The sequence below is a fragment of the Anser brachyrhynchus genome (genome assembly GCF_964034855.1).
Source record: "Anser brachyrhynchus genome assembly, chromosome: 3".
Classification (NCBI taxonomy): domain Eukaryota; kingdom Metazoa; phylum Chordata; class Aves; order Anseriformes; family Anatidae; genus Anser; species Anser brachyrhynchus.
Window position 1 is genome coordinate 48,074,267 of NC_137696.1, and position 27,096 is coordinate 48,101,362.

Here is a 27,096-nt window from a genome sequence, read left to right on the forward strand (position 1 = left end):
AGTGGCCCTGGGTGCCCTCAGCCCCCCGGGGACGGGGTGAGCGCGGGCGGGTTTCCCATAAGCGGAGTGGAAAGCTCTTTATTTAACCTGCACCCGCCACCTGCCCTCAGCCCCAGCCTTGCCTCTGTCCATCACGGCTTGGGGCTGCGCAGGCATGCCTGGGCTACTTCTGCCGCAGGCTGAGCCAAATAAAATCCTTTGCGAGCCACCGCGGGTGAGGAAAGCTCCAGGTAACCCTTTCCCCCCGGGGCTGGGAGGAGCACGTCGCAGCGCGGTGGGCACCCACCCTGCAGCAGCACGGCGCAGCACGCAGCCACCCCGGGGCCGCTCTCTGCACGACTGAGCTTTTTGTGACCCAAAATGGGGCTGGGGATCCTGCCCCCGCTCGGAGAGCCCCCAGCCCACTGCCCCACGCTCTGCTCCCAACCCCGAGGCACCACGGCCGCAAGCGATGGAAGAACCCAAGCAAATGACGACAAAGAACTGCATTAGGAGTATGACAGAATGACTGATGATTTAATGCTTCTTGAAGTTTTTTGTTTCCTTCCACAGGGCATTGGTTTTAAAAACAAACAAAACGAGGTAAAATAAATTAATTTATGTACACTTTACATACACTGTGTCACATGGAGCTTTGCAGCAACAGTAACCAGAAATTGTTACAAAATAGAAAGTTACATGGCTGGTGCAGGTCCTCAGCAGCCTGGAACCTACAAGGTTGTCATCCTGAGAGTGGTTGGCAAAGTGATCATGTAAACATGTTTAGAAGCATTTACGGTGGACAATGGATGGGCCAGCTTCATCGTATTCCTGCTTTGTGATCCACATCTGCTGGAAGGTGGACAGGGAGGCCAGGATGGAGCCACCGATCCAGACAGAGTACTTGCGCTCAGGGGGGGCGATGATCTAGAAAAAGCCAAGAGAGATGAGATCAGTGCACGTAAATGCTGCAGGTGTCAGGCGCCGCAGGAGGGCAAAAGAAGGCTGTCCCCAGAGACCTGTGCCTGGCTCCGTTACGCTCTGGCCTTACCTTGATCTTCATTGTGCTGGGGGCCAGGGCTGTGATCTCCTTTTGCATGCGGTCAGCAATACCTGGGTACATGGTGGTACCCCCAGACATGACGTTGTTGGCGTACAGGTCCTTCCTGATGTCAATGTCGCACTTCATGATGCTGTTGTAGGTTGTCTCATGGATGCCCGCGGACTCCATGCCTGGGGGCAGGGGAGGGGTGAAGAGCAGGCACAAGTTAAGCGCCAAGCAAGAGCTCTGTGCCAGGACTCAGGAGACGGGGGGGAGCTGCTGGGGAGGGGAGAGGGAAGGGGGGCACGCACCAATGAAGGAAGGCTGGAAGAGGGTTTCTGGGCAACGGAAACGTTCATTGCCGATGGTGATGACCTGCCCATCAGGCAACTCGTAGCTCTTTTCGAGGGAGGAGGAGGAGGCGGCAGTGGCCATCTCGTTCTCAAAGTCCAGCGCCACATAGCACAGCTTCTCCTTGATGTCACGGACAATCTCACGTTCAGCTGTCAGGGGGGAGCAAAGCCATCAGTGATTGCAATGAAGGGGGAAACAGAACACTTGCAACTCCTCCACAGGTCTGCTGGGTCTCCAGACCCCTAACCGCACGCAAGCGCCCAACAGGGAGCACTCCCATGGCTTGCAACGGGGCAAAAGGCTACAGCATCCCCAGAGGTGCAAGAGCTGGAAATGAAGGAGGACGTTTTTGGGAAGGAGCAGTGCTTACCCGTGGTGACGAAGGAATAGCCACGCTCAGTCAGGATCTTCATCAGGTAGTCAGTGAGGTCGCGGCCGGCCAGATCCAAGCGCATGATGGCATGGGGCAGGGCGTACCCTTCATAGATGGGGACGTTGTGTGTCACACCATCGCCGGAGTCCAGCACAATACCTGGGAACACAAAAAGAAGACACCTGAGACATGGCCCGGGAACAGACTTGTGCCAGGGGCAGAGCTGTTGGCAGCTAGAGTGGACCAGTCCTGGGTGTCCCTGGGGACAAGGGGCCATCGGGGCGCTCGCACTCACCAGTGGTACGGCCGGAGGCATACAAGGACAGCACAGCCTGGATGGCCACGTACATGGCGGGCACGTTGAAGGTCTCAAACATGATCTGGGTCATCTTCTCACGGTTGGCTTTGGGGTTGAGGGGGGCCTCAGTGAGCAGGGTGGGGTGCTCCTCGGGGGCCACACGCAGCTCGTTGTAGAAGGTGTGGTGCCAGATCTTCTCCATGTCGTCCCAGTTTGTGATGATGCCGTGTTCGATGGGGTACTTCAGGGTCAGGATACCTCTCTTGCTCTGGGCTTCGTCTCCTACGTAGGAGTCCTTCTGACCCATACCCACCATGACGCCCTGCGGGGGGAGGAAAAAAGGGGCTCAGCGACCTCTCCACGGGCGGGTCCAAGCGCAGGGACCCGGGGCCAGCCGGAGGCAGCCCCGCGGGAGCCGGCAGCGTACCTGGTGGCGTGGCCGGCCCACGATGGAGGGGAACACGGCCCTGGGGGCGTCATCCCCGGCGAAGCCGGCCTTCACCAGGCCGGAGCCGTTGTCGCACACGAGCGCGGTGGTCTCGTCCTCGTCGCACATGGCGGGGGCGGGCTGCGGGGCAGGGCGGCGCACGGCTCAGCCTGACGGCGGGGCGAGGGGCTCTGCCCTGCCCGGCCCTGCCCTGCCGAGCCGTGCCGGGCCCTACCGAGCCGGGCTGCTCTTACCTGTGCTGGCTGCGGGCTGCGCGCGTCGGGCGGCTGGCAGAGAGGCCTCCCGCTCCTGGCCGACTGGCTCGTGGGCCGCCCGCCGGCCCCGCGGCCCTTTTATCGCGGCGGCGCCGGGCGCTGAGGAATGCGGCCCCGGCCGTCGCCATATTTGGGCCTCGGGCCCGGCGCGGCCCCGGCCCGGCGCTGCCCAAAGAAGGCGCTGCTGGACGCGGCCCAGGTGAGCCGGGCCCGGCCGTAAAAGGAGCGGCCGGCGGGGCCCCCCCTGCCCGGCACGGCCCGGCCCGGGGCCGAAATAATCCCCCCGGGGACGGGGACGGGGCAGGGCAGGGCGGCGGCGCGGAGGTGTGCCCCGGGGGGAGCCGCCTCGGGGCTCTGGGAGCCTGGTGAGGGGGCAGGCAGGAGGAGAGGAAGGTTGGGGGTGGCGGCGCGGCGCGTAGCGTCCTGTGTTTCACCGATGTGGCTTGGGAAATAACAGCACGGGAGGACGCTACCGGCACCTGAGGAGAGGCCTTGGGGAGCGTGATCCCCGCCGTGCACCCAGCAGGGGCTGCTGGTGCCCTCACCCTGCGCCCAGCCGGCCCTCGTCGCGCAGCTCACCCTTGTAAAAAGGAGCGCGGTCTCACAGGGAAGGCATCTCCGGCTAGGTGAGGGCGCAGTGCGAGCCAGGAGGAACACTTCATCGCCGCGTTAAATCAGTATTTAATCAGAGACTGCCTGTGAGACACTTGGGAGACTTTATAAAGTGACTCTTCTCTTCGCTGGTGCCCAGAATTTAAGGGGAAGGAACACAAGCAGATTTGCAGCCCTGCCAGTGAGTCCGTGCAAATCAAAACGTGCTCTAAAGGCACAACTGGCCGAGGCAAATCCTTTTAAATCCTTTTAAATTTTAAAATCCCTTTACAATCTAACACAGGGAAGGCAGGAGAGGAGGTAGAAAGAGTAAACCAGAAGTATTCACGCTGCAAGGAGTTGCCTGAAAGTAAGGCATTTCTGGAGTTGATTTCCTCCACTGCGATGCAGAACAAGAAGGGTCAATGGAGAAGCGAGCAGCTTTTCCTTTTCTCCATTTCTGCATCCTCTAGCTTGGCAGCATTCTTTACCTCTGGCTGCTCCCTGTTTCATTCTGCTATACATGTTCATTCGCTGTCATGTTACTGTATTAAATTATACTGGGGATAAAAGATGCTGTTCCCTCGTGCTATTTTTCAACTTGCGTTATTATTCTTCAGTTCTGTCATCTACAACTGGCAGTACAAAAACCAGAAGCCTGAAAGCACTTAAGGGAATCACAGCCATCAAATTTATTTGCAGAACTGTGAGACTCCCAGCTTCCAAAATACAGTCAGTCAATTTGATTAGGCTGTGAATCTGAAATCAAGTTGTGTTTGTAACAGAAATCCCGCCTAAAACATTAACACTGCTGAAAGATAAACATTCTCAATGGTCCTTCAATGAAAGCTGACACAAGCCTAAACTTACTTTTTCCCCGTGGTCGCTCTTAATTTTCTCTTCACCCAAATACAGTTCACAGCAAAATGGTGACAGTGTTGGATTCACTAAATCAATCTGATTTAGGCTATAAGTCAGAAAATATTTTAGTTTCCAAAAGAGAGCACAAGGAAAACCACTATCCACAACGAACAACTAATGAAACCTACCACAAATGGAAATTGATAAACTTTCCTGCAACTCTTATGACCACAGAGGATAGAAGCATTTTGTACTGCGTGTATTTCCCATCGATGAAAAAGTAACTATTTAAGAGAAAAGATATACCATATACCACCTTATTCTAATGGAGCTGTCCACACTCCTTTAGCTGTTTTAGTCAAAACCTGCTGTTTTATGTTCCAGCTTTCTTAATTGTTTCCAAGTGTGACAAAACCGGAGCTCCTGCATGACCTTTGATATGCAGTGGTAAATGAAGGCATCCTCCCCATACAGTAATCCGAGACAAGAGCTCTGTATAAGAGCGACTTATTACATAATGAAACGGGGCTATTCCTCCTCGCCATTCCCAAATCCCCGTCTTTTCAAGCTCCTTAATACAACAGTGAACCAATTTAACATTCCTAGCACCAGAGAACACTTAACTTCAGTTTAGGCATGGAAGTTATTTTAATGAGGTTTTATTTAAGTAAACTCCTTGCCCGTAGCCTTCTGTTTTGGCAATAGACAGATGAAAGGCATTGTACAAATGCCAAATACCTCCTAACCCTGCAGTAGAATAAAACATTAATTGTGAAGACTACACGGCTGATTGTTTCCTGAGAACTTGCAGAGTGCTTTTACACCAACCGGAATAAACACATCTCACGAAGGAAGCCAAGAGCTTTGAAGCAGACTGATAGCTACGGGTGAACAGAAACACGTCCTTCTCGAGGAAGCTTTCCTGGGCTTATCCTGTCAGTCCTAACAGAATACAGGCAGCCGACAGTCTAGGAAGGGATAAGATATCCCCGAAGTATTTTACTGCAGACAGTCAATTAAAGAGATTCCTCTTCAAGCAAAACGTGTCTAGTAAAAGTTCAGGTAGAACATATTTCAGCATGGGATGTCAATCATCTGTTACAGTATTCCCTTTCCTTTAAAACATTACACTTACCAATAACATGAAACCACCTTTAAAGTGATATTTAAACAAAGATGTGGACTTTTTTTAATGCCTTAAATACCCCACTTCTTTGAAACCACAGCTAGGAGTTGCACCCATGATTTGTTATCAACCACATAAGACAGCAGAAGAGCAAAGTTTGTTTCTTAGAACAATCTTAGAAGATGACTGCTAATGCATTTCTTTCCCATATTAGTTAGAACCTCTCTAGATAAAGCTATTCTTCCAAACATGTTCAGACTCTCAGCCCAGCTTACTGTATTAGTACAGGGAGGAGGGGAAGCAACGGAAGGGGAGCTGCGCTTTTAAAACTAGAAACTGGATTCTCTTCAACCGATTTAACTTCTGACCTTCTCAGCTGTTGGATCAAGTTGTTGCAGCAGGCATCTGGCCAGAGAAGTAAAACATAAGGGCATGCAACTTGCTCTGCATTCATTCTCTTCATGTTAAACTACTTGCAAAGGAAAGGTGCAGTGTTACAGATTAAAGTAACATTGATTTAGCTTAAAAATTAAAATCTGCTACCACCCAGAATAACTGAAATGGATTTATTTATTTTGTCTTCCCACATTAGAGATAACTGGGACAACGTGGTGTTATTAAAAAAAGAAAAAAAGGAGACTATCAGTAGCATCAGCTAGTAAAGAACAAGTCGCCGAGTAAGGACGATCATGCTGGACTCTCACTTCCATTAACTGCTCTCTAGGTTTCTTGACAGCCTAGATTCAAGCAGTTACAGTGAATGACTGCCCGGTGAGCTCTTAAATCTCATTTTTAACATGTGCTCTAGACATCCATATAGTTTATAGTTATATATAATTATAGATATAGTTTATATGAAAGCTACAGACAGATAAACTTGCTTTTTCAAAACACTGTAAAAAGTATTATAAAATATAAAATCAGGTATATTAGAAGAATGGTATTCTTACTGGAGCAGGGGAATTCCTACGAGAACCGTGCTTTATGGCTGTCACTGACAAGCTGAGCGACTAACGACAAGTCAGCTTTCCTTACAGTAATGTTTAATGCAAAATTGAAATTACCTAGTTTCTACAGCAGAAAGTGTATATCTGCACACCGCACAATACACGAAGTGTTGAGAATAGAGCTATTCTATATAATTGTTTCTTTAGCAAGCTATACAATCATCCAGCGTTAATGTTTTCAGTATGTTCTCTGAACTGAAATCACAGCCCCTGTGAAGTGACAGCAAGAGTTAACACCTCCTTCAGTGGGTTCCACATTTCACCCCACGTGTCTGTGTATCTGACTGTCGGGTAGGACTCATACTAATGAAGATATAAAATGAAATAGCAAGTTTACAAGATGTATGGAAAATGAAAACTTTATTTTTCTTTTGCCTGAAAATGCACCCCTTGCTCTCCTGACTGAAGTGTCAATGTCTATAAATTTAAGACCAAGTATATTACTCTCCATAGCCTTTATTACAAAGTTTTAGGAAAATAACAGAATGTAAAAAAAAGTAGACATGAATTCAACAGGACTTTAGAAAAAAATATTTTTAAAAGTGTCAATCATCATGCTTGCCCCTGAACGTAGAGTTCATAGTTTGCCTTTAACACAAACGCGAAGTAAGGATTATTTTTCAAGTGGTCAAGTTCATTTGCTTGCAGGAAGTCCTTCACCTCTGGTAAATATTCGCTTAGCTGAACTCCTACAACACAAAACCTTAAATTACCAAACTGATGAAAGTACTTTGCATTGACATTTAGGATCATTTTAAGTAAACACCCACTTCTGCCTTTTTTGGGATTGGGAGGATCAAATTCTATTATGCACATAGAGAAATGAAATAACAATTAGGTATCTTGTAAAACTGAGTCCAAAAAATACTTCCTGCTCAAACAGAGCTCCCCAATGATTTTATCCCTAAATTCATTATTAAACCTAAAATTCTTAAACATGAAATCTACATCATTACGTATCATGTCACAAAGGAAATAAAAGATCAGTCATATAATAAATACTTCCAGTTATCAGTTGCAACACTTCAGCCTAAGCTGTGAAAATCTCACAAGAAGGGTAGAAATTGATAGGATTGAACTGTTCTGAAGAACTTAATTTTTGTATTTCTGATGTGGTGCCTTCTCGAATCTGGAAAGAGGGCATTTGTAGTAGTATTAAAATCTGACTTATTTAATTTTTTTTTTTTAATTTTAAGTTGCTTATTTCTTGTCCTCCCTGCCATTCCCTCCCCAAAGCTGTAAATTCTATGACCACAGCTTCCTATGGGCATTTTTAGCTTAGTGAGAGTCATGGTGGTATCCATTTTGATTTTGCTTTTTGGAACACAAAAAACATTTGAGCTAAAATATTTCACACTCTTCTGAATGACAGATGATTAAATATTAATCCTTTATCTTACAGAAGATATGCATTTGACTCCAGAAGACATGCTTTACTATGCAATAAAAAAACCATGCAAAATCTGACAGCTGCCCTACTAAGCCAATAATTTGAGGGCACTGACATTGTAACCAATAAATTAGCTTATCTCTTTCACATCCCCAGTGTTTCATAGAGAGAGAATTATAATCATGTGGGAATTAGTTATCTAGTGGAATGCACATGGAGGTTTGTATTACTCTAAGAATTCACTTATGCTACTTTTCTTATATATTAGTGTTCATTTTAAGTAGTTTTTGAAACACCAAATTTCAAGAAGTTAAGCTTTTCAAGTTCACATTTAAGTACACTTTACCTTCTTTCAATAGTTTTTGTAATATTTTCACAAATATACTGTCTTTAGATGCTTCAATTGGATCATCTCTACCTTCTGAGTTGGACCATCTGCAAGTCAAAGAATAATTTTTTAAGAGAACTGCATAGGTAAAAAACAAATGCAAATAAGAAAAAATATACAGGAAATCCAGTGAGTTAGCAAAGGTGATTATGTTCACGCAATGTTATGTGCTTGGCTATACCTCAGAGGAAGAGGTCTCTTTATCCTGAGTTAGTTATTATTTAGTCCAAGAGTAAGACTGTAATAACTGCACTACTACAACATAGTCTAGTTATGAGGACAATGGAAACGCTTACTGCCTTCTGAATCACATACACAAACATTATTTCTTTGATAAAAAACACAAGTATTACCCATCAAGACAAAAATTAACTATTCTGAGCAATTACTGATTGAGATGAAAGTAGAGATTTATCTTCTGGTAGAATAAACCAAGAGCAGGAATTTGCTAATATGTTTGAAAATGAGAGGAAAAAAATATCTAATACAAGTTGCAGTCCTGTAACAGTGCACAAAAAATTCAAGTTGAGTTTCATTTGTGATTAAATGCAAAAAACTTATGAATGCAAGTCTCACCTGTGATAAGAAAGCTCCAAACATTTTTCTAAGAGAAATGTTATTTTAAAGGACACTTTGATTTTTACAGAGCTCTACACATAGCAAGCAGCTTTAAGTCAACATCGACCTAACTTCCTTTGCTGGGGTTCTGACCTTTCAGTTGTTAAAATTCCCTGTTTTGTGTGTTAAACCGCCACACAAGAACATCCATGTCAATTCCTAAACTAGCATGGATTTCCTTTGGCTAATAGGATGTGGTTCAGATCTGGACCTGTCTCCCAGAAACTCTTACTGCCAAATCCTCCGTACTTCACTGAAACCAGTTTTACCCTGGATGTCACTGTAACTCCAAAATTTCTAGATCTTCATCATTAAATCTACTGGGAAGAGCCTGAGGGAGGGAGGCAGTGAAGGGGAAAGGGGTGGTGATGGTTTCCTTCTTCTAGGCACAGAGAAGGAGAGACAATGAGAGCCCTACCAGAATGGCAGGAACATGTTCAACCAAGGCCCTCTGTTCTACCCGAGAAGCTCACCACCATTTGTAGTTGTTCTGGTAGCAAACAGATGCCACCCTTACAGGTAGGTTCTGTAATATGTCAAATACTTCATTTCACACACTGATGAAAATTAAAAGTACCTCTTTTGAAACAGTGACTGACCTCTTTGTAAACCTTTGTGAGCCTTGCTGGACAGGAAACTCAACTGGGAGATCAAGCTTCCCAAACACTAACTAGTACAAAGCGATCTCAAATTGTACCTGTTTAGCTAGAGGAGCAGGCAACATGTTGTCAGCACTGTACATAATTTGAATGGTTTAAATATTGCATCCGAATCTCTGTTCTTGGTTCAGGGTAGACAGGACACAAACCAATTACTGGCTTGGTGCCATGCAGGGATTCTAGATACCTCTGTCTTGAAATTAACAGGAAAGGAAGAAAACAGAATAGCATGAACCTGTTTCTGCATATATTTGTGTCGTGTGTGACAATAACTTAGTCATGCAGCTAGGAGTTTATTTTCTACAGACAATTGTCCCTTGGAATCTATCCTATGTGTATGTGTGAATGTAAATGGTGCTTATTTCCATGCCCATCACAAATAGCTTGGTGCATTTGGAATGTATCCTCATCTTTTATTCCTAAGAACAAAGATAGAAGTTAGTAAAGCTGGATAACTTCTGGAAATTAGTAAAGACAGGGAGGGAATACCATTTGAGCTATTTACCCTGCAAAAGAACAGTAGCATTGCTTGATGAGAAGATTTTTCTGACCAGTTGGATTCAGCCTGTATTCAGTGCTGGAGACCCGTAAGAGTGTCTTTTAAGCCACCGGGGTTTGATCTCTTAAGAGTTAAGAATGCAGTTTAATATTAAGAAGTCATGAAATTGTCGAAGTGGTTCAGTGGTCAAAAATAAGTGAAATAAAAGTTTGTAGGAGTGATATCTGCACATGTTGCTCTTAAAAAGCTTCATCTTGAGATGCTTCAAAGGGGAAGAAAAGTTTCAGCACTGATCACTGCTTTTACCTTCGCAAAGGGTTCAAGAATGAGAGCTGTATGACTACATCTCTGCTTCTCGGGTGTTGAAAATGCATAGGAGGTTGCCAGTGAGCTAAGCAAAGTACTATACAATTTTTTTAAAATGGAGGTTTCCACACACTTTCTGACCAGTTACTTCATACTTTATAAACTTCACACTATGAAATTCAATCTTTGCAATGAGCTGAAGAACAGTACACCAATGTGTAATTCTGGAAAAGCTATGTCACAAATACTCCTGGTAATTTTTATTCATATTGCACTTACCCATCTCTTCGGAGCGCCATGCAGAGAATTTTAAGTTTCAGATCATTTACATCCACTTTCTCTTCCTTCACATCATGTAAGGAAAAAAGAGAGGTAATTTTAAAATTTGTTTAAAAAGTAATCACTGTGTCACACAGATTACACCAATCAGTTAGATTCTTCAAGTATTGAACTCTTTTTTTTTTTTTAAACACCTCCTGTTTTAACAGATGAGCTGATGATACCGTTGAACCACTCGAGACAGTTCACTTCCTTTTGAAGACATGGCTCAGGCTTTCTACATCCCCACACTATCACTGAAGACCAACTACCTCAATTTGAAAACAGGATATATTCCAAAGCACAAACAACTACCAGTATGTAAAACAGTTTATTCCAGGCAAGTTTAATTTTAACATTTGTTAAATGGTGACTGAACTCAAGGCTCTTTTCTTGGTGTGGCCAAGCTAGCTGACGTGCATTAACATACACAATTAGGACATTTATTAATGTAGTCATAAAATACATGTCTTCAAAAAATACACACTTGTCTTGGAAAGGTCAGTCCATTCTTTGCAGAGAAACTTTGAGATAATTGGTGTCAGAGACCCTTTTAAGATTTAATGACAGAAGAGACCACGTATTTTTTTCACCTCCCAATGTCCTAAAGCATCACAGCTACTTTAAATTCCCCTCATAAAGCTATGATCTCTTGCCTTTAAAAGCCTGGAAGCAAAAGGATGGGCCTTGTCTTTAAGCTTTTGCTGGAGAAAAGCTAGGAAAACTGGTGAACACATACGCGTTCTTAAAGTGCTGTGAATTGCACTTGTATCCATTACGGACAACCAAACCAAACCCTACATTTAGCTGAACTCATCTCTGCAAAAACTAAGCTAAGCCATCATTTGCTGAATGGTTCTACCTAAGTTAAGAGACTTAAATGTCAGAGCAAAAAAAAAATAATTTTGAGATCTCATGTTCCCTTTTCCTTCTTCAAAGACATAAAAAAAAACAATATAGTTGTCTCTGTCTCAATGTTGGTGAAACAGGGAGACAAATTCAAGGGGAAAATTAATTTGAAAGACTGAACCAAAATGAGTTTACTCAGACTTATTTTACTGCAAAAAAAATATTATTTTTTATTTATTTAATGCAAAATTCAGATTCTACTTTGTAAAATTGAAGGGAAAAGTCAGAAAATCATACGGCATTTTCTTTTTAAACTAAAAAGCCACTCAATGTAAATGACAAAGCAGTAATACTCCACGGTACAAAATACGGTGTAGTTGTGAACACAAGAAAAATAAACAGATTCATATATAAATAAATAAATACTAGTTAATAAACAGTAAATAAACATTATTCAAAAGAAAATTCCATTTAAAAATAAATTAAAAGCAGCTAAAAAAATCAAAGTTAGAGATGTTTATAGTCATCAAACCAAAATTACCGAAGGCCAACAAAATGGAACAATCGTTTTGTAAATACTAATAAAAGGAGGGTTTTTTTTCTACTTGGATTCCTTCTACCCAGACAAACATGAACTGGGATAATCTGAAAAAAGCTCTCATTTTCAGTTACCAAGGAATACATTCCAACTGATCCATAAGAGAAATCTGAAATAGTTTGCTGAAATAATACAGCCGCTGCTTTTTAGTGAAGGTTGCTTTTAATTCTGGTTTGATGTTTCTCAGAAGTTGATTTATTCATGCTTACTGGAAAGTTTCTCCTGGCAAGTTACCAGATCATACAGTGAGATGCAGCGAGCACTTCGAGCTTAGGATAACAAATCTGTGGTTCAGTGCTATTCATGTGTTAAAAAGTTGGTGTTCTTTATTCCACCTTATCTCATAAACCATCAGAGAAACTGCCACTAGGGATGATGCATGAACTGAACAACTGAAAACAGATAATTTTTGTCCTGTTTGCAGGAAGCCTGTAGGGAAGCAAGGCTCTAAAAAAGAAACTAGACTATAAATGGGAACTGAAGATGAGGAGTGTAATTTTTCTTCAATGATCTAAACCCCACTTGGCATTAAGTCTCCAGTGACTTAAAAACAAACCAAAAAACACATTAGGGACTATTTTTAACTACCGTACACTAAGCCAATATGTTCTTAACTAACTACAGATGCAACATTCTCGCTTAAATGATCAAAAAAAAAAGTCTCTGGATTAGAAACTCTTCGAAACCTTTTCCTACCTCATCAATATATTCCAGTAGATCAAGTGCTTTCTTGAAGTCATACTCGTTGGCCCTTCTGTTCTCATCACATATGTACATCTACGACATGAAAGATTAACGTAGAGAATTATTTTTAGCCTACAAACTAATGTAACTGATATCATGAACAACTCATTGTGGGAAGACCACCATGTATTTTCCACTTACATGACCTTCTCTTGAAAATATGCCTTGATTCAATTGCAAGTATTTTTATAGTAAGGAATATACTTAAGGTTTTAGAGCAGCATTCCACATACATGACAATGGTCTGTGGACAAATGACATTGGATATAAGGCTGCTAGGTTTCAAATTTAAGTACCATTTAAGGCTGTAACATTCCTGGACTACTGTAGCTAGAGCTCAGCTCCACAAATAAAATGAGCTCTCAGAATTATTTTGACAATTAAAGCTTGAAGCAGTACATAACCACATGTACTGCCTTTCACCTTTTACAAACAGGTAAGTTTGCTATTCACATTTCATTCACCCCCCTCCCCATAAACAATGTTCTAAATTAGTACTTAAAAGCAAAACTAATATTAATGCACTGTTTGTTTACACTTCCTAAGTTTCATTCTGGCACTGCAAGTAGCAAGTAAGAACATGGGTTTGACAGAGAGAATTCAGAAGGAACCCTGGCACGGTGCCAGCACTTGTCAAACCATGACACTTCTTACTCTTCTGTCATCCCACAGTCAGCTTCACTTAAAGACAGAGGTAACGACTTCAGAATCTACTGACTCTTCACATTGTTCTAAGAAAACGGGGAAAATTCTAACAGGTGCAATACCAGCTCCTAATTTTCCACAAGATTACAGAAAATTAACGAGTTGCTAAATTAACAGACAAGGCATGGTTGGTTTTATACCGTAATGTTGCTATTCAACAAATATTTTTGTACGCATCACTGGATGATAAAATAAGGCCACTGGTTCCCGGCTCCCACCAGAAAGGAGTGTGGAGGAGCAGTCAGCTCTGTTGATGCCAGAATTGGAACAAGTTGCTTTTTTGTTGCTGTTGTTCATTGTTTTTAAAGACAAAGACTGTGGGTGCTCTTTCTCACTTCCAGCCCTTTCCATTTCTAGACTGTAGCATCTTTCTTCATTAAGTTGTTATTATTTGTTCCCTCTGCCTTTCAAGTTTTGCCCTGCTGAGGATGTGACAGAAGGTAAAAATTATCTCATTTCCAAAAACTGGTTTAGACCAGTAAGACAGCTTCTGGCACTGATTTGATCTGCTGCTTCTCCTAGCAGCACTCAAAAACACATATGCAACAAGAAAATTCTGAACTAAAAAAGATATTTTGAAATTTGCTATAGGTAAACAAAATAAACAAAGCAAAGGTAAACAATTTCATATGTCAGATCTTTAAGTGGTTAGCAAGTCAAATAAGACATAAAAACAGCTGTGATCTAGTTTATTTTATAACACTGGAGTAGAAAATATACTGGAACTCTATCTGTGTAACAGAGAAGACAGGAGATACTTACATCAATGAGCTGAGATGCAGACAGCACTGGCATATCACTGAGGTTCAACTGTTTCTCTAACAGTAACTGTTCAGGGAGCGTCTCCTGATGTAACAGGAAGCGTTCCTGTTCCGATATTTCTTGTAGTCATTTAAGAAAATAAATGTTTCATGTTATTAAAATGTAGTAATAAAGTCTATGGCACAGCAACAACTGCCAAGTTACAATATTTTTCAGGTCTACAAATATTTCTTATGAAGCATTTTATTTGGGTACTTCTATGTTGCCTAAGCACAGAAATACTTCTACTGCACTACTGTCATCCCAGTGAACTAGTTGTTATTTTCCAGTCAGGTTCCCAGTGTAAAGCTGACTGACAGCTTCCCCACCCCCCCTCCTCAAAACCAGAAAACAGATACATAGGATTGGAGGGATGCTATGGCACTAGGCAGGAAAGCAAGCTGGCTGTGATTTCTAAGAGTCACATTCTGGCTGAAGATCTGTGCAATGGAGTTGCTGCATCCCATGAATTATTCCTTTCTGAACTGTTTTATTTTCCAGTACAGCCTGAAACCTATTAGGCTGAAACAGAATCAACACAGAGTAACTTCACCCACAGAACGCGAACTCCAACCCCAGTTCCATTGCATGGTGAAAATATGAAAATAATTCTAAAGGAGTATTTTATCTGTTCAAGTGGATAAGCAGAACATGGAAGAAATAATTACTCTTTCTTTATAAATGCAAAGCCTATACACAAAGAGCATAAATTTAAAAAGCTATGCCCTCTGTCATACAGAAGTGTGTACCAGAATAAAGCCCACACCAAATTTTGATAGTCACTCTTGAAATAAAGCTTTGCTTTCCCCAGTTTAAGGTTTTCCTATTTAAGGATGAGATTGTTCACATCAGCATTGGCATATATTTTGAAGTTGCATTCATACAGAGATTAGATGCAATGTTTGATAATTTAGAAGTCAAGCAATAAATTATTATTACAATCTAAAAATAAATTTTTAACACCTACTTAGCTATCAATTATTCTAAGCCTTTTTCAACAAGATCTCATTCAAGAATTGTACCTAACATACGTAGATAAACACGCACTTCCATAGAAGCAAACTTGAGAAATAATCTTCAGTAATATTTTAAAGCTTCCCCCTGGTGGCCAGTATTAGTTTAACCATTAGTGTAGGATATTTGCTTTTTCACAAACTCACAGCAGGAAAGGGGTATTTTCAAGCGTGATAGCAAGGGCAGAGCAGTGGAACTGCTGTATTTGGTAATGAAGCAGAACAGGAATTCCCAATTTTTCCATTAATATCTTTTCAGTTAGATCATAATGAAACACTGCCACTAGCCATGCTAGAAAGTACTGAGGAAGCACTTCTTGATCACAAATTTACATATTTGCAGGTACACTATCACAATATAACATATATACACCATTTCCTTAGAGCCTAAGAGTCTCAGGACCTGAGTGGAATTCAACATTGATAACTATTCAATAATTAGGCTTTAAGAAGTTGATTTATTTTTACCTTGCATATGAAATATAAAATGCAGCTTCATAAAAAATGTTGTGAATGGTTTAGAAGTTTCAGCTGCTTCTGAACTGTCTAATGACTTAAAAAAAAACAACTTTGCAGCCTGCTGTTTTATGCTAATAGCATGTTATTAGGAAAAGTGAAAAGGTGAAAGTTCCCAATGTCATAGTCCTAACGCACAGGGGAAGGTGAATACTGCGGTTACTGCCTTACGCTGCTTTCCTCACCATTCCCACCATGAGCAAAGTCATCAGCCCAATGTATCCATACCACATTAAGCTAGAGCCCTCACACTCAGAAAATGAACTATTCACAAAAATGTGACTAATTCAGTAACTTCATTAATCTATTCTTCACCTTACTCTGTTTTTATTTCTTACCTTCTATTTTTTCTTGCAGTATTTCTTCTGAGAAGTCAGATGCCAGTGCAGCTAATTTGCTCAAGCCAAGAAGTGTTTTCTTCTTTGCAAAATACCTGGTCTCCATGTTTGCTAAAGTCTGCAATGTTCTGTGAGCCTGAAATTAATAAACACATTAGAGATCAGTTGTAGAAGTTAACATCAGAAAGTTAACAGGCAAGAAGGATTTAACTTGAACTGCAGTCTTAGCTATTTATGATTTGTAGTACTGTAACGTGTTATTTCTTAGAAGTCTTGAAGAACTTGCAAATTAAAATTCTGTATTATGCTATTTAGGAAGACATATAGGTCTCTCTTTCTGTAATACCCCTCAAAACTATCTTATAATTAAATATAAGCTGCAACTTCACATACTGTTCCTCTGGGATTTTATTGAAGACTTCACTATAAAAACCAGGCAAATGCACCTTGACGGAACAACTTTGCATGCAGATTATTTATTTGTTAATTCAGGAATTTGGCATACATCTAACTATTTTTCAACCACTGTAGTAACCCAACAGATGCGCAAAAATTTACTTCTGTGTCTGACAAAGGAACAATAAATTTCTGAGCACCTACTCAGAAGTGAGCAATCCAGACTGAATTTCTTCTATTCTAGAATCCTGGTCCCCTCCTTCGTAGTACTTTGCTATAAAGAAAACTCAGTCTACACCAACGGAGTAAGTAAGATTCCCAAACACTTCAGTTACTTGTATTATAAAGATTCCTTTCTGACCAAATATTTATTGTTTTCCCATTTATTTATTTTTTAAAGGGATATATGATTCTCAACCTATAATTTATAATAGGATGTTACCATCCTTTGCATATTTAATAAATGTGCATATGAATCGGAAGAAGCCATTTTTCTTTAGATTTTTTATTTGTAAAAGTGAGAAGTATTCATAAATCTAGCAGAAGGAAGACTGATCAACAAGACGTAGGAGAAGAACTGGACAGATTACAAGGCTACAAAAAAAACAAGTTCAAAACCAAAACAACATTAATCTACCCACATACACGTTAACTCCTCTAAAAATAAACTGCTTTCAAATTATGAATATACATGAAGCACTTTTTTTTTCTTACTTTTTACTTTTGTGATACCTCAAAATTTCTCTGCTTTCACTAAGTTAGCTTTGAAATACAAATTTTAGTTTCCCCTATGCTGGATCATCTGAAAATGTTACTGATATTCAATGTAAACTCCCAGAACAGCAGGGTGGTGATCACTCAGCCGAATAAATCTTCCTTGATACAAAATATCAGTCATCTACATGGGCCTAATTTCCATTACATGATGCAGCGGCTTATATGATACACCAGATGGTGCCTGGAGGGAGGTTTTTGGTACTCCATTAATAATCTGTGACATTTCTCCCCTCGTTCACCTAGTTAAGCACCATCCTTTTGTTCATGAATTAGGTAACCTGCATACTTGAACATATACCTGTCACAGTGGTTAGAAGTTTTACCATACAATGTTTCAGTTTGGTTGTATTAAGAAAGCCTACCTTTTGCAAATCCTGACTATTGATTTCATGTAACCAACTCAGATGTTCATGCGCTTGCAAGAAACTGGCCAGCTGTCCATGCTGAGCAACAGGCTGGGATAACAGCTTCCCTCGCTTCCCTTTTTCTAAATACCAGCGAAACAGGAAATCTGAGAAATTCTGAATAGGAAAACAAACAGATTATAAAAGTTACCTTTAAATATTTTGTTTGTCTTAAAAGGCAAAATACTTAACAGAATGTAATTGGTAAGAACATGGGTTAACTTGTTTAAAAAAAACAAGACTGAAAAAAATACTGTTGATGTAAAAGGAGTTAAGTCCTGTTAGAAACAAAATCTTTAGAGAATTCATCTGCTATGGATGCTGATACATGCATCCAAGTTTGTCCTTAAATGGAAATGAAGGAAATGCCAAACATAAATTTTTTGGTAACCCACAAGATTGAAAATAGGTATCACCTCACCCACAAGTTCAAACTAATATCTTCACCTGTTCCTTTCCACCACTCAGAACTCCGTGCTAACTACTTTGTTTCATAATTGGAAGTTTATTTTTCTATCACTGTTTTGAAACATTCCCTCCTATCTCAAGCTGAACCTGCAACCTTATTTCCCCTAGTCATTGTTCGAAAAAATAAATCTTGTTTTGTAACCAAAAACATCCCTCAAAACTATTTTATCCTCAAGAACTTCAGTGTGAAATAACTAATCAGGATTTATGTTTATGATTTAATTTAGATTTTTCAGAATAATCTTGGAATAATGCTAAGCTTTAATTGCATTAACAGTTAAAAAAAATAAAGTCTGAAGACTTTATCTACTGATCTATTCTGCTCTATGCTTGTCATGTTAAAAACAACTTTCTGAAAAGAGGTTAAGTAATAAAAAACAAACAAAACATAAAAAAACCCACACCACCACCGGTATTCGAGACAACTAATGAGAACAAATGGAAGATTCTTCAGCAATTTGTGTATTTGATTCTTGCGACTAAAAATATTTACTTTCATTTTTGTCCGCTACTGATACTTTAAATTGTTCTTATTAAACACCCTTTTTGTACTCTCTTCATTACGAAACTTAATAATGAGCACTCTTCATTCCACAGCTGTTATGGAAAACTAAACAAAATTGAGCTCACTGATTCTCAAATTTGGAAACCTTTTTCCCCAACCCCCCTGACCTCAAGTAGTCTCTTTGCCTTTTTCCTTCCATTTGCCAAATTTTCAGTACATGTAAAAATGTTTACACTGAATTTTGACAGATATTGGAAAAATTGCCCAACAAGCATCTGACAAGACGACAAAAAAGAACACAGCGACACTTCTGCTTCCTACTCTTCTCAACTCCTCTATTTATACATTTAACAATCTCCCCTCCTCTTTTGGAAGTTATCCCTAAATTCGTATTACATTAGTTTAATAAAACAACATTATTGACTACAATACTTCAGCAAGCAAGTTACAAAATGCTGAAAGACGTCAAGAGTGAGACAGTGCAAGTGATGCACAAAGGTCCCAAAAAACCCTCTTGTCTATACAACTAACATCCATATTTCTGTCGACTTTATTTATTTATTTTTTTACAAGCTCAAGTTAAATACTCCATTAAGTTCTGCAAGATGAATCTTGGTCCTAATTTTCCACATTTCATTCTGTACGTGTATGTAAATACACACACTAAAAGAAAATTATTATTATTATTATTATTTTTTTTTTTTGCAAAACTTCAGGCGCAAGCTTATTATCAAACACAACCTAAAGGAAACATGACAAAAAAAAAAAAGAGGTACCTGATCTGCAAACTGACTCATATAACGTTGTAATCTGGCCTGGTTGTCTGTCTGCTCACACATTTGCACCAGGATATCAAAGTCACAGTACTTCTCTGCTAAAGCAGCTGTCATCTGATACTGTCCCAGGGAAACTAAGTAACCAAGAACAAAAAGAAGTTATATCACACATGCTCATCTTCAGCTGTTACAGGACGTCTGCGTAAAATGAAAACAAAATTCAGGTGTTCACATCAAAGAGGTACTTCATACGTACCCTACACATGTGCAAATTTACATACCTACCACCTCTGTCCCACAGTACAAGGGGAGAGAAGCTTAAAATACAAAATGACCCATATACCCCCTGTTTTCTCTGAAAGATAGCATGTATCTGTTATTTGTGCTTCTTTAGGGGTGGAAGTCCACAAGTGACCATTTAATTACATTAAATACATTAATAACCATTTAACAAAGCAAAAAAGGAGCTGGCAAAAGCTTCCGATAACAGATAGAACCAAAAAGAAAGTTCAAACAATATATTTTGAATATAGATCCCATGGTCTTTAGTTGTTCTATTAAATACATTTTAATCTTATTACGTTCAGTCGGAAGTTCGTATTTCCTCTCAAACAAAACTGAGTATTCTGTTAACTTATGTATTTGCAAACTAACATAGCCCATGAATGTCAGTAAAACTGAGACAGTTAAGAGATTTTTCTTGAAGTTTAAATATGTTAAGTGTCAGTGATTATTAGACTGTCTTATTTATAGTGTATCATTCATTATAAGTTAAAAAAAAATAAGTTTACTAAAGTACATTTTCTTCGAGTTATTTCCACTCAACAAGGGGGGCTTTGCTGTCAGTTACTCATTAAAGACTTGACCACATCTGACATGTTTAACAGGCTTGACTACATAATCAAGATTCTAAAGTTAACATTTTTTTCTGATGAACACTAAACAAAGTTTCAGATGTTTATAATTTTTTTCCAACTATCAACAATATAAACATTCAAAAGCCTATTATATTTTCAGTCATCTAGCACAGAACATAAATCCTGCCAGAAAAATGTAACAAGTCAGCAGAATTAAAAAATTAAAGCAGCGATGCTTTATTAGAGGTATGGGCATGGATGCAATCCTGTATGGAATTCTGCAATCTGTTTTGCAAATACCCCATTAAATCAGAAAAACTAGTCATTAATACTCTGAAGGCAAATGTGAAACAAATTGAATTCATACACAAACACCATTTACTCTATTAGGTTTGCATCATTTCCTCATGAAACGGAACATTTAATCCTTGCATTAGAGGAAAACAAACAGTACTTACGGAGAGGAGACAAGAGTTCTGATCTTTTCTGCACATATTCCATTTCCAAATTGCTGTATCTCTCTTGATCAGTAGGTCGGTCCACAGATTTCAGCTGAGAAACATAGCCATCTAGAAAACAATCCAGCAGTGCCACCAACTGTTCAGCCACAATGCTACGTAAGTTACTGTCCACCTGAGGATACACCACCTTCAGAATGATCCCATGCTGGCGTGTTATTGCTGAACGTAGGCTGCTAGACGCTTGGAAAGAAAACACAGTAAATATTAAAACAACTATCTCACCATCAAAGGAATCCATGCTGAAGTATAAAAAAGTTGCTAGGTACAATTAAAAAAGAAAAATAAAAGCTAATAAGCATCTTAAGGTTAAAATCAGAACAATACTAGAAAAATTCCATAAGCCACATACTCCCATCTTCTTTTTAATATTAAATTTCACCAAAATATAGTAAACAAAAAAGAAACAAAGCACCCCCCAAACTACAGAGATCTATACCGTCAGCCATCAGTATCAGCTGTTCTGAAGAAAAGATTCACTTGCATGACCTCCGAGGCAAAGCAGAGAATGCACATAAAAAACAATTCAACTTCCATTAACCCATGGATACCCAAAATGGTTTACATGTATTGTCCTTTTCAAAAGATTTTGATCTTGGGAGTACAAAAAAAGTATGTTTTATTCGAAGGCCTCAAGAAAGCCTAAGCACCAACCAAGAAGAACATGCAGCCACAAACATTTGTTCTGACAATTTTTCATGTTAACAAACCATCAAAACATTGAAGCACACGGAGAACCACTAGCCTTTTTAAAACAGTTCTAGATCACGTTTGATGATTCATTTTAAACGTTATATATCCCATAGGCCTGCCAACTAGAACCAGTGCACAGTACATGTATGGATATATATATAAATAAAACTGTTGACTCCCAAACTTTGTAGTCAAATTTGGCTTGCAAGTTTTAAAGACTTACCGTCGATACCGGACCAAACGTGTACATTTAGTCACTCAGTTTCATTGACCAAACCTCTAGCTCCTCCCATTCTCACTGACAGCTTTTAACAGTAAGTTAACATTCAGACCGGAATTTATGTTTTCCAGAATACACCTATTCTAAACAAAAAAATGCTTTTCATGTAGTAATAGAGATTTCTCACCCGTCCAAGGAATATATTCAGGTTCTCTTTCTGGAAGCTCTCCTGTTTTATATAAAGAGGCTCTAGATTGACGATACTGGCAGGCAGCTTGCAGCATATCCTGTTTAAAGGTAAGGAAATAAATATTTGAGTCCATCTGCATACACACGGGCTATAAAATATGCTGTCTTTTATAATCCTGAAGCGTCTTTTAACGGCCCCTTCTTTCTCAGTTATATAGAAAGGTACACACTGTCTGAGCAAGAAACTTCCATTCTGAAGCACAAGCTCTTCACTCTTTGCTACGTACGCATGCTTTCACAGCTTCTCAAACTCTCTTCATCAGCGGCTCAGGAGGAAAAGGAATGCCCCTGATTCTGCAGACGACCATCTCTTTCTTCCTAATATATTCAGGCATGCGAAATTTGTATTCACTTTTCTCATGTCAATAACTCAAATGTATTCTTTAACATTTGACCCTCCCTTCCCAAAAACATTTTAGTTAATGCAATTAAGTACCTTAATGATGTTGTTCACATTGACAACTATCTGGGCCCACTCAACTGATTCGATATGCGTATCTTTCAAGATTTGCTCCTCCTCTTCTAGCAAGCATTCAAAGATGGAATCTATCTGGGACACCTTAAAATAGAAAGAAAAATTGCAAAAAAATTTTTAAAGTATACATTAAAGTATTCCAACTTCTACTACATGTTATACTACGCAGTAATTCAGAAATAAAAGGGTTCGTTCTACTCAGTCTGCTGTTCTTACCTCTCGAAAGAAAACATCTGCAGGGGTAAGACTTGGTGGAACGTCGCACTCCCTTTTGTTTAAGGCAATCAGAATAGCAGCATTCACTAAATCAGGCAGCCTGGAGTGATGATTCTTGAGAACAATAGCTGCTGCTAGTTTTTCTGCATGCTCACAGAGCAACAATCGAGTTGCCATTGGCATCCCTCTGACTGGAAAACTGCCCAGTCGTTCAAATATGCCAACCTTTTAAAAAACAAAACAAAAAAACAAAACATGCACTTTAAACAATGAACTAGAAAGAACTATTTTTCTCTTAAGAATTCTTGTGTGTGCTGATACCCAAATAATGGTAAAAATTTTACCTGATGAAGAAACTCAATGAAGAAGGAATGAGCTTTTGTCTTATCCTCTAACTGATGAAGAAGAATTAGGGATGTGTTGCTGAAACCAGCTGCTTCTAGAAAGAAAAAAAAATAAAATCATAGACCACTTTGTATCTTCATTTCTTTGATCACTAACTTTGCCTCTGAGATAAAATATATTTCTGTAAATTTCTATATTGTTACCACACTGGTATTTTTCTTTAAACAAATGCACACACACTTACATATTGCTGCCACATTGTTTTTAATGTGGCCTTTGAACTCTACCATATTTCAAGTAAAGCCTTTGGAAGAAATCAAACATCTTTAGATCAGCACGACTATTCTGTAGTGCTCAATTCATTATGCTGCTAAAAGAGCAGCTTACTCAACTTTTAGTATGATTAAGATTTTTATCATCATGGTGGGCTAGCTGTTGCTAAATTTATTATGCCCTAGACCACAGCTACTACGAAATTAAGTGTGCAGTAAGAGGCACTCAGGCCTAATTCCTAATTGCGCACATTGCCTGAACAATTCCACTGCACAACATCAGTAGCTGCCCAGCACCACTCTACTTTTCTTCCTCCTCAAACGAGCTTGCTTCTGAAAAGCGTTTTACAGAAATATTCTTCTGCCCAAACAATTAGGCCCTCTAAGGAGTCAGTAAGGACGATGGAAGCTTTCCCATGAGCATCCCCACAGGTATCTCACCTCAGTGGAGTTTTCCAGAGGTGAAATTATTTTCTTATTTTAATTTTTTCTTATATTCCACATATGCTTTAAGCCAAAGACTACTAAGATAGAAATCTCAAAAGAACTATCACTATGAGGAAAAATAGCAAGACTACTTTCAAGAAGCAGTGAACTTTCCCTTCTTCCTTTAGACAGGAATAAATGTAGATAAATTGCCAAGTTAAAGATGAAATTAAGATTCAGAAAAAACTAAAGACTTGATGCCTTACAATTTCTGACTAGCTGCCAGGAAGCAGCAACAGCAGGAAGCATCATCCATCTGCATACGCAGATTTCAAATGTTAGTGTTTCCACTTTCAATCTAAGTCTCTGCTCAGAAACCAGGAACTGCTGCCTAGAGGTCTTGGGGACAGCTTCAAGTACGTGCTGTTCTAAGGAACAGGGAAGCATGAACAAAGATGTTTCCTTCTGAAAAGGTGCCTGCTTTAATCCTTTATGTACAGCTGAAGTTTCCAAAATAAATTTCTCTTGTGGCAGACATTAATAACAACACAAGACATGAGCTCACTCTACCCAGGATCCAAACCTTCCAGAAGTTGTGCAGCCATGCTGACAAAAGTGTTAAGCATGAGCAAGTAAAACCCTCTCTTAACATGTCTATCTGCAGAAATTAATTTAGATCTATCCAAATAATCCTGGAAACAGTAAAGTGGCACCACTTGCACCCTGCAGAAAGTCCCATCCTCAGAAATGCACATTTCCTTTGCTGTTTCTGTTGTTCTATGAAGTCAAACTAACCACAGTAGACAAAGTTTAGCCGGCAGTCTCGTAAGATGCCTCCTGTAGCCTTTCTGGAAATATACCTACTGATGGAGAAGGATATGAAACAGCAATGCCTTCTTTGCCAATTTAAAATATGATTTTATCTAGAGTACTAAGAACAGTTTTTCACAAACCAACCATTATGCTTACCTTCAGGTACAGATTCAGCCCACCGTGGATCAGAGGCAGGGTAATCATCCATTAAGTCCACGCTGATCTGAGTCACTGCCCTATCCAGTTCAGCATCAGAATCCAAATCTGCACTGCTTGGAAAGAGTTCCACTACCATGCTTTGTGCATTGACTATATCTTTCCTGAAATAAAAGAAACACAGCGTATGTGAAATAAAATCAATTTATAGGATTATAGGAACTAGAGCCACTCAGTCTGTAGCATTTCCTGATACTCTTTCAGGACTAGAGCCTGCTTCAGCAGCTGTTGTGTTTACATACAGTGCCAAGTGAATACATGTAGACTTTCTTTCTAAGTCCTGTGCAAGTTTACAGCTTGTCCTGGCATCCTTTATTCAACGCACTTAATCTCCTTCATAATCTTTTATCTAACATGTAGCTCTACGCAAAAAAAAAAAAAAATCCTACTTCCTGTTAAATTGTTTTGTTTCAAATCTTAAGACTCTTTAAGGAGATTAGTCTGAAGAGTTTTCTGTTTGTCTGCTAGTAATGAATATATATCGAAAAGAATCCCTTTTAAATGTAACTAATCCAAGTCTGCAGCTCTGTGTATCTTTTCACCTCTCTACCTCCACTTCTTATATCAGTCATCTTACCAAACAGCAAACCTTTCAGAGGCATTCCATGCATCCCAGAAATAAGGTTGCTTTAATCAGGATAATCTGAAAAATAGTGTATTTCCTGCCATTTCCACTCCCCAAAACATACATTTTTTCCACTTTTATATCCATGCTTTCCTAATAAGGAAGTTCGTGTGCCATTAAAGCAACTTTCAGTTAAGTAGCACAATACTATCTTTACCAAGACAGCCTCTTACTCAAGCACCAACGCGCCTTCAAGAACAGCAAACAAAGCCTCAAAGATCAAGTGCAATTTCTACCTGCAGTACTGGAGAAAAGCAGCTTTCAGTAATTTCGTCTTATCTTCTTGAGCTGCGATTTCAAGCCTATTGGTTACATCAAATGCAGGACTCTGAAAACACAAAGTAAAAACTTCAGCTGGAAGACAAATATCAAGCTTCATTATGAAATTTAAACTCTTTCTTCATAACAGTACAGAGTCAAAATACAAATGCCACCTGGAAGCAGTTGTGTTTATTAAGCCAAACGTTAGCCAAAAGATATACGTTACAATTAAAGTAGCAGTTTGACCTCAAGCATGCATATATTTATATAATATTCTAGTATATTAGACATTCAAAACCAACATTTTTGATGGAATTTAAAAAGGTATTCATGAGTTCTATCTCCCAGAAAAAAAAAAGTGCATACAAATCTAACTATAGATTAATTAAGTAAGAAAAATACAGATCCATCTGAGCTATCACCACAAAGGTCTTCCACTAAAATACTAGTTCACAATAATTAACCTAAAAAGGGGATTTAATTGGGATAAAAACTGAAACTATTAGCCCACAGAAATATTCTCTGTTTTCTATTTTAACAAGTTTTCTGTTCTTCCCACTTACTCCAGGGACGTGTTGGCAACAAATTCTATGCACATTTTAAAGAAAACATGTTTGATGTAATTAAGAGCTTACCAAATACACATTACATAAAATATCAATAAAAATACTTTCACATGTTTTAGTAGAATTGGACGAAAGCAAAAACGTATCAGAGCACGAACAATACTCAGCCACTGTAAGGGACTTCTTAGACTCAAAGCTTTCCACAGTGCAATAAGAAAACAGTGTTTATTATAAAGGAACAGACAAAAGACTGAAGAGACCACCCTGATAGAAAAGTGACAGCAAAATCTCAGTCTCTGCAGTTCCATCTGAGCTATCTATGAGGCCTAGTGACATGTAGTAATATACCTACATGAGAAATTACATTATTTCATTGAAATTGCTACTTCAGAACAAGGGGTGAGAGGAAGAACCACCTTACACAAAATGACAGATACGGTAAAAATTCCTGGGTTTTGAAAACTGCCTTCACTGAAAGTGTTCAAATCTAAAAAAACTTCCAAAACCTTAAACAAGCTAGGATTTCCACAGAAAAAATACAAAACTGTCAGAAAAAAAAGTAATATTTCTATCCTCAGTTTTCAACTATTACCTCACTTCTTGGTCCAGCAACAGAAGAGGACAGAGAATCTTCAAGGTCTTCAGGAAGCACGGAAATATTTTCTCTGGACAAGATAGTGACGAGTCCACTTTTTTTGGCAAAGAAAATGGGGAGGCTTGTACAGGAACCTGCTCCTAAAATGCTGTCTCCTATGACGAAAAAGCAAAAAGGCATGTAAATGCATCTGTAAGAACAAGGTGCAACACGGTTCCATAGACACTGATTGAATTTTGTGAAGAACCAACAGAAATTCTGACAACTGCACCTGCCTTAACAGAAAGCATGGATACTGTTTGCTACCCATGATGTAAATCTCCAGGTACTGCAAGGTTAGAAAATAAA

General features: G+C 39.6%; 2 protein-coding genes across 2 annotated transcripts in view; both read right to left on the reverse strand.

The window, feature by feature from the left end:
• Positions 1 to 488: 488 nt before the first annotated feature.
• ACTA1 (actin alpha 1, skeletal muscle) lies at positions 489 to 2,889 on the reverse strand. The gene is made up of 7 exons (XM_080585625.1): positions 2,728 to 2,889; positions 2,474 to 2,614; positions 2,044 to 2,368; positions 1,746 to 1,907; positions 1,333 to 1,524; positions 1,031 to 1,212; positions 489 to 906 (listed from the first exon to the last, which is right to left on the reverse strand). The coding sequence occupies exons 2-7, from the start codon at positions 2,600 to 2,602 to the stop codon at positions 763 to 765; spliced, it is 1,134 nt and encodes a 377-aa protein (XP_080441751.1). The 5' UTR covers positions 2,603 to 2,614; positions 2,728 to 2,889; the 3' UTR covers positions 489 to 762.
• Positions 2,890 to 6,769: 3,880 nt separating this feature from the next.
• NUP133 (nucleoporin 133) overlaps positions 6,770 to 27,096 on the reverse strand; it is a 30,020-nt gene continuing 9,693 nt past the window's right edge. The window contains exons 11-26 of the mRNA XM_080585619.1: positions 26,746 to 26,903; positions 25,563 to 25,654; positions 24,642 to 24,805; positions 22,974 to 23,068; positions 22,630 to 22,854; positions 22,375 to 22,497; positions 21,877 to 21,976; positions 20,717 to 20,959; positions 19,402 to 19,535; positions 17,611 to 17,769; positions 16,076 to 16,211; positions 14,170 to 14,288; positions 12,655 to 12,735; positions 10,473 to 10,537; positions 8,070 to 8,158; positions 6,770 to 7,022 (exon numbers count right to left, since the gene is read on the reverse strand). Of these exons, the coding sequence (XP_080441745.1) occupies positions 6,886 to 7,022; positions 8,070 to 8,158; positions 10,473 to 10,537; positions 12,655 to 12,735; positions 14,170 to 14,288; positions 16,076 to 16,211; positions 17,611 to 17,769; positions 19,402 to 19,535; positions 20,717 to 20,959; positions 21,877 to 21,976; positions 22,375 to 22,497; positions 22,630 to 22,854; positions 22,974 to 23,068; positions 24,642 to 24,805; positions 25,563 to 25,654; positions 26,746 to 26,903 (2,120 nt within the window). The 3' untranslated portion in view covers positions 6,770 to 6,885. The remainder of the gene's footprint in view (positions 7,023 to 8,069; positions 8,159 to 10,472; positions 10,538 to 12,654; positions 12,736 to 14,169; positions 14,289 to 16,075; positions 16,212 to 17,610; positions 17,770 to 19,401; positions 19,536 to 20,716; positions 20,960 to 21,876; positions 21,977 to 22,374; positions 22,498 to 22,629; positions 22,855 to 22,973; positions 23,069 to 24,641; positions 24,806 to 25,562; positions 25,655 to 26,745; positions 26,904 to 27,096) is intronic.

What these genes read in the sequence shown, in the direction of transcription:
- ACTA1 (XM_080585625.1), bottom strand. Translation starts at nt 2,602, where the DNA reads ATGTGCGACGAGGACGAGACCACCGCGCTCGTGTGCGACAACGGCTCC. An exon ending in TGGGCCGGCCACGCCACCAG is followed by an intron (nt 2,369 to 2,473) that starts GTACGCTGCCGG and finishes CTCCCCCCGCAG; the next exon opens with GGCGTCATGGTGGGTATGGG. An exon ending in CCAGCACAATGAAGATCAAG is followed by an intron (nt 907 to 1,030) that starts GTAAGGCCAGAG and finishes GGCTTTTTCTAG; the next exon opens with ATCATCGCCCCCCCTGAGCG.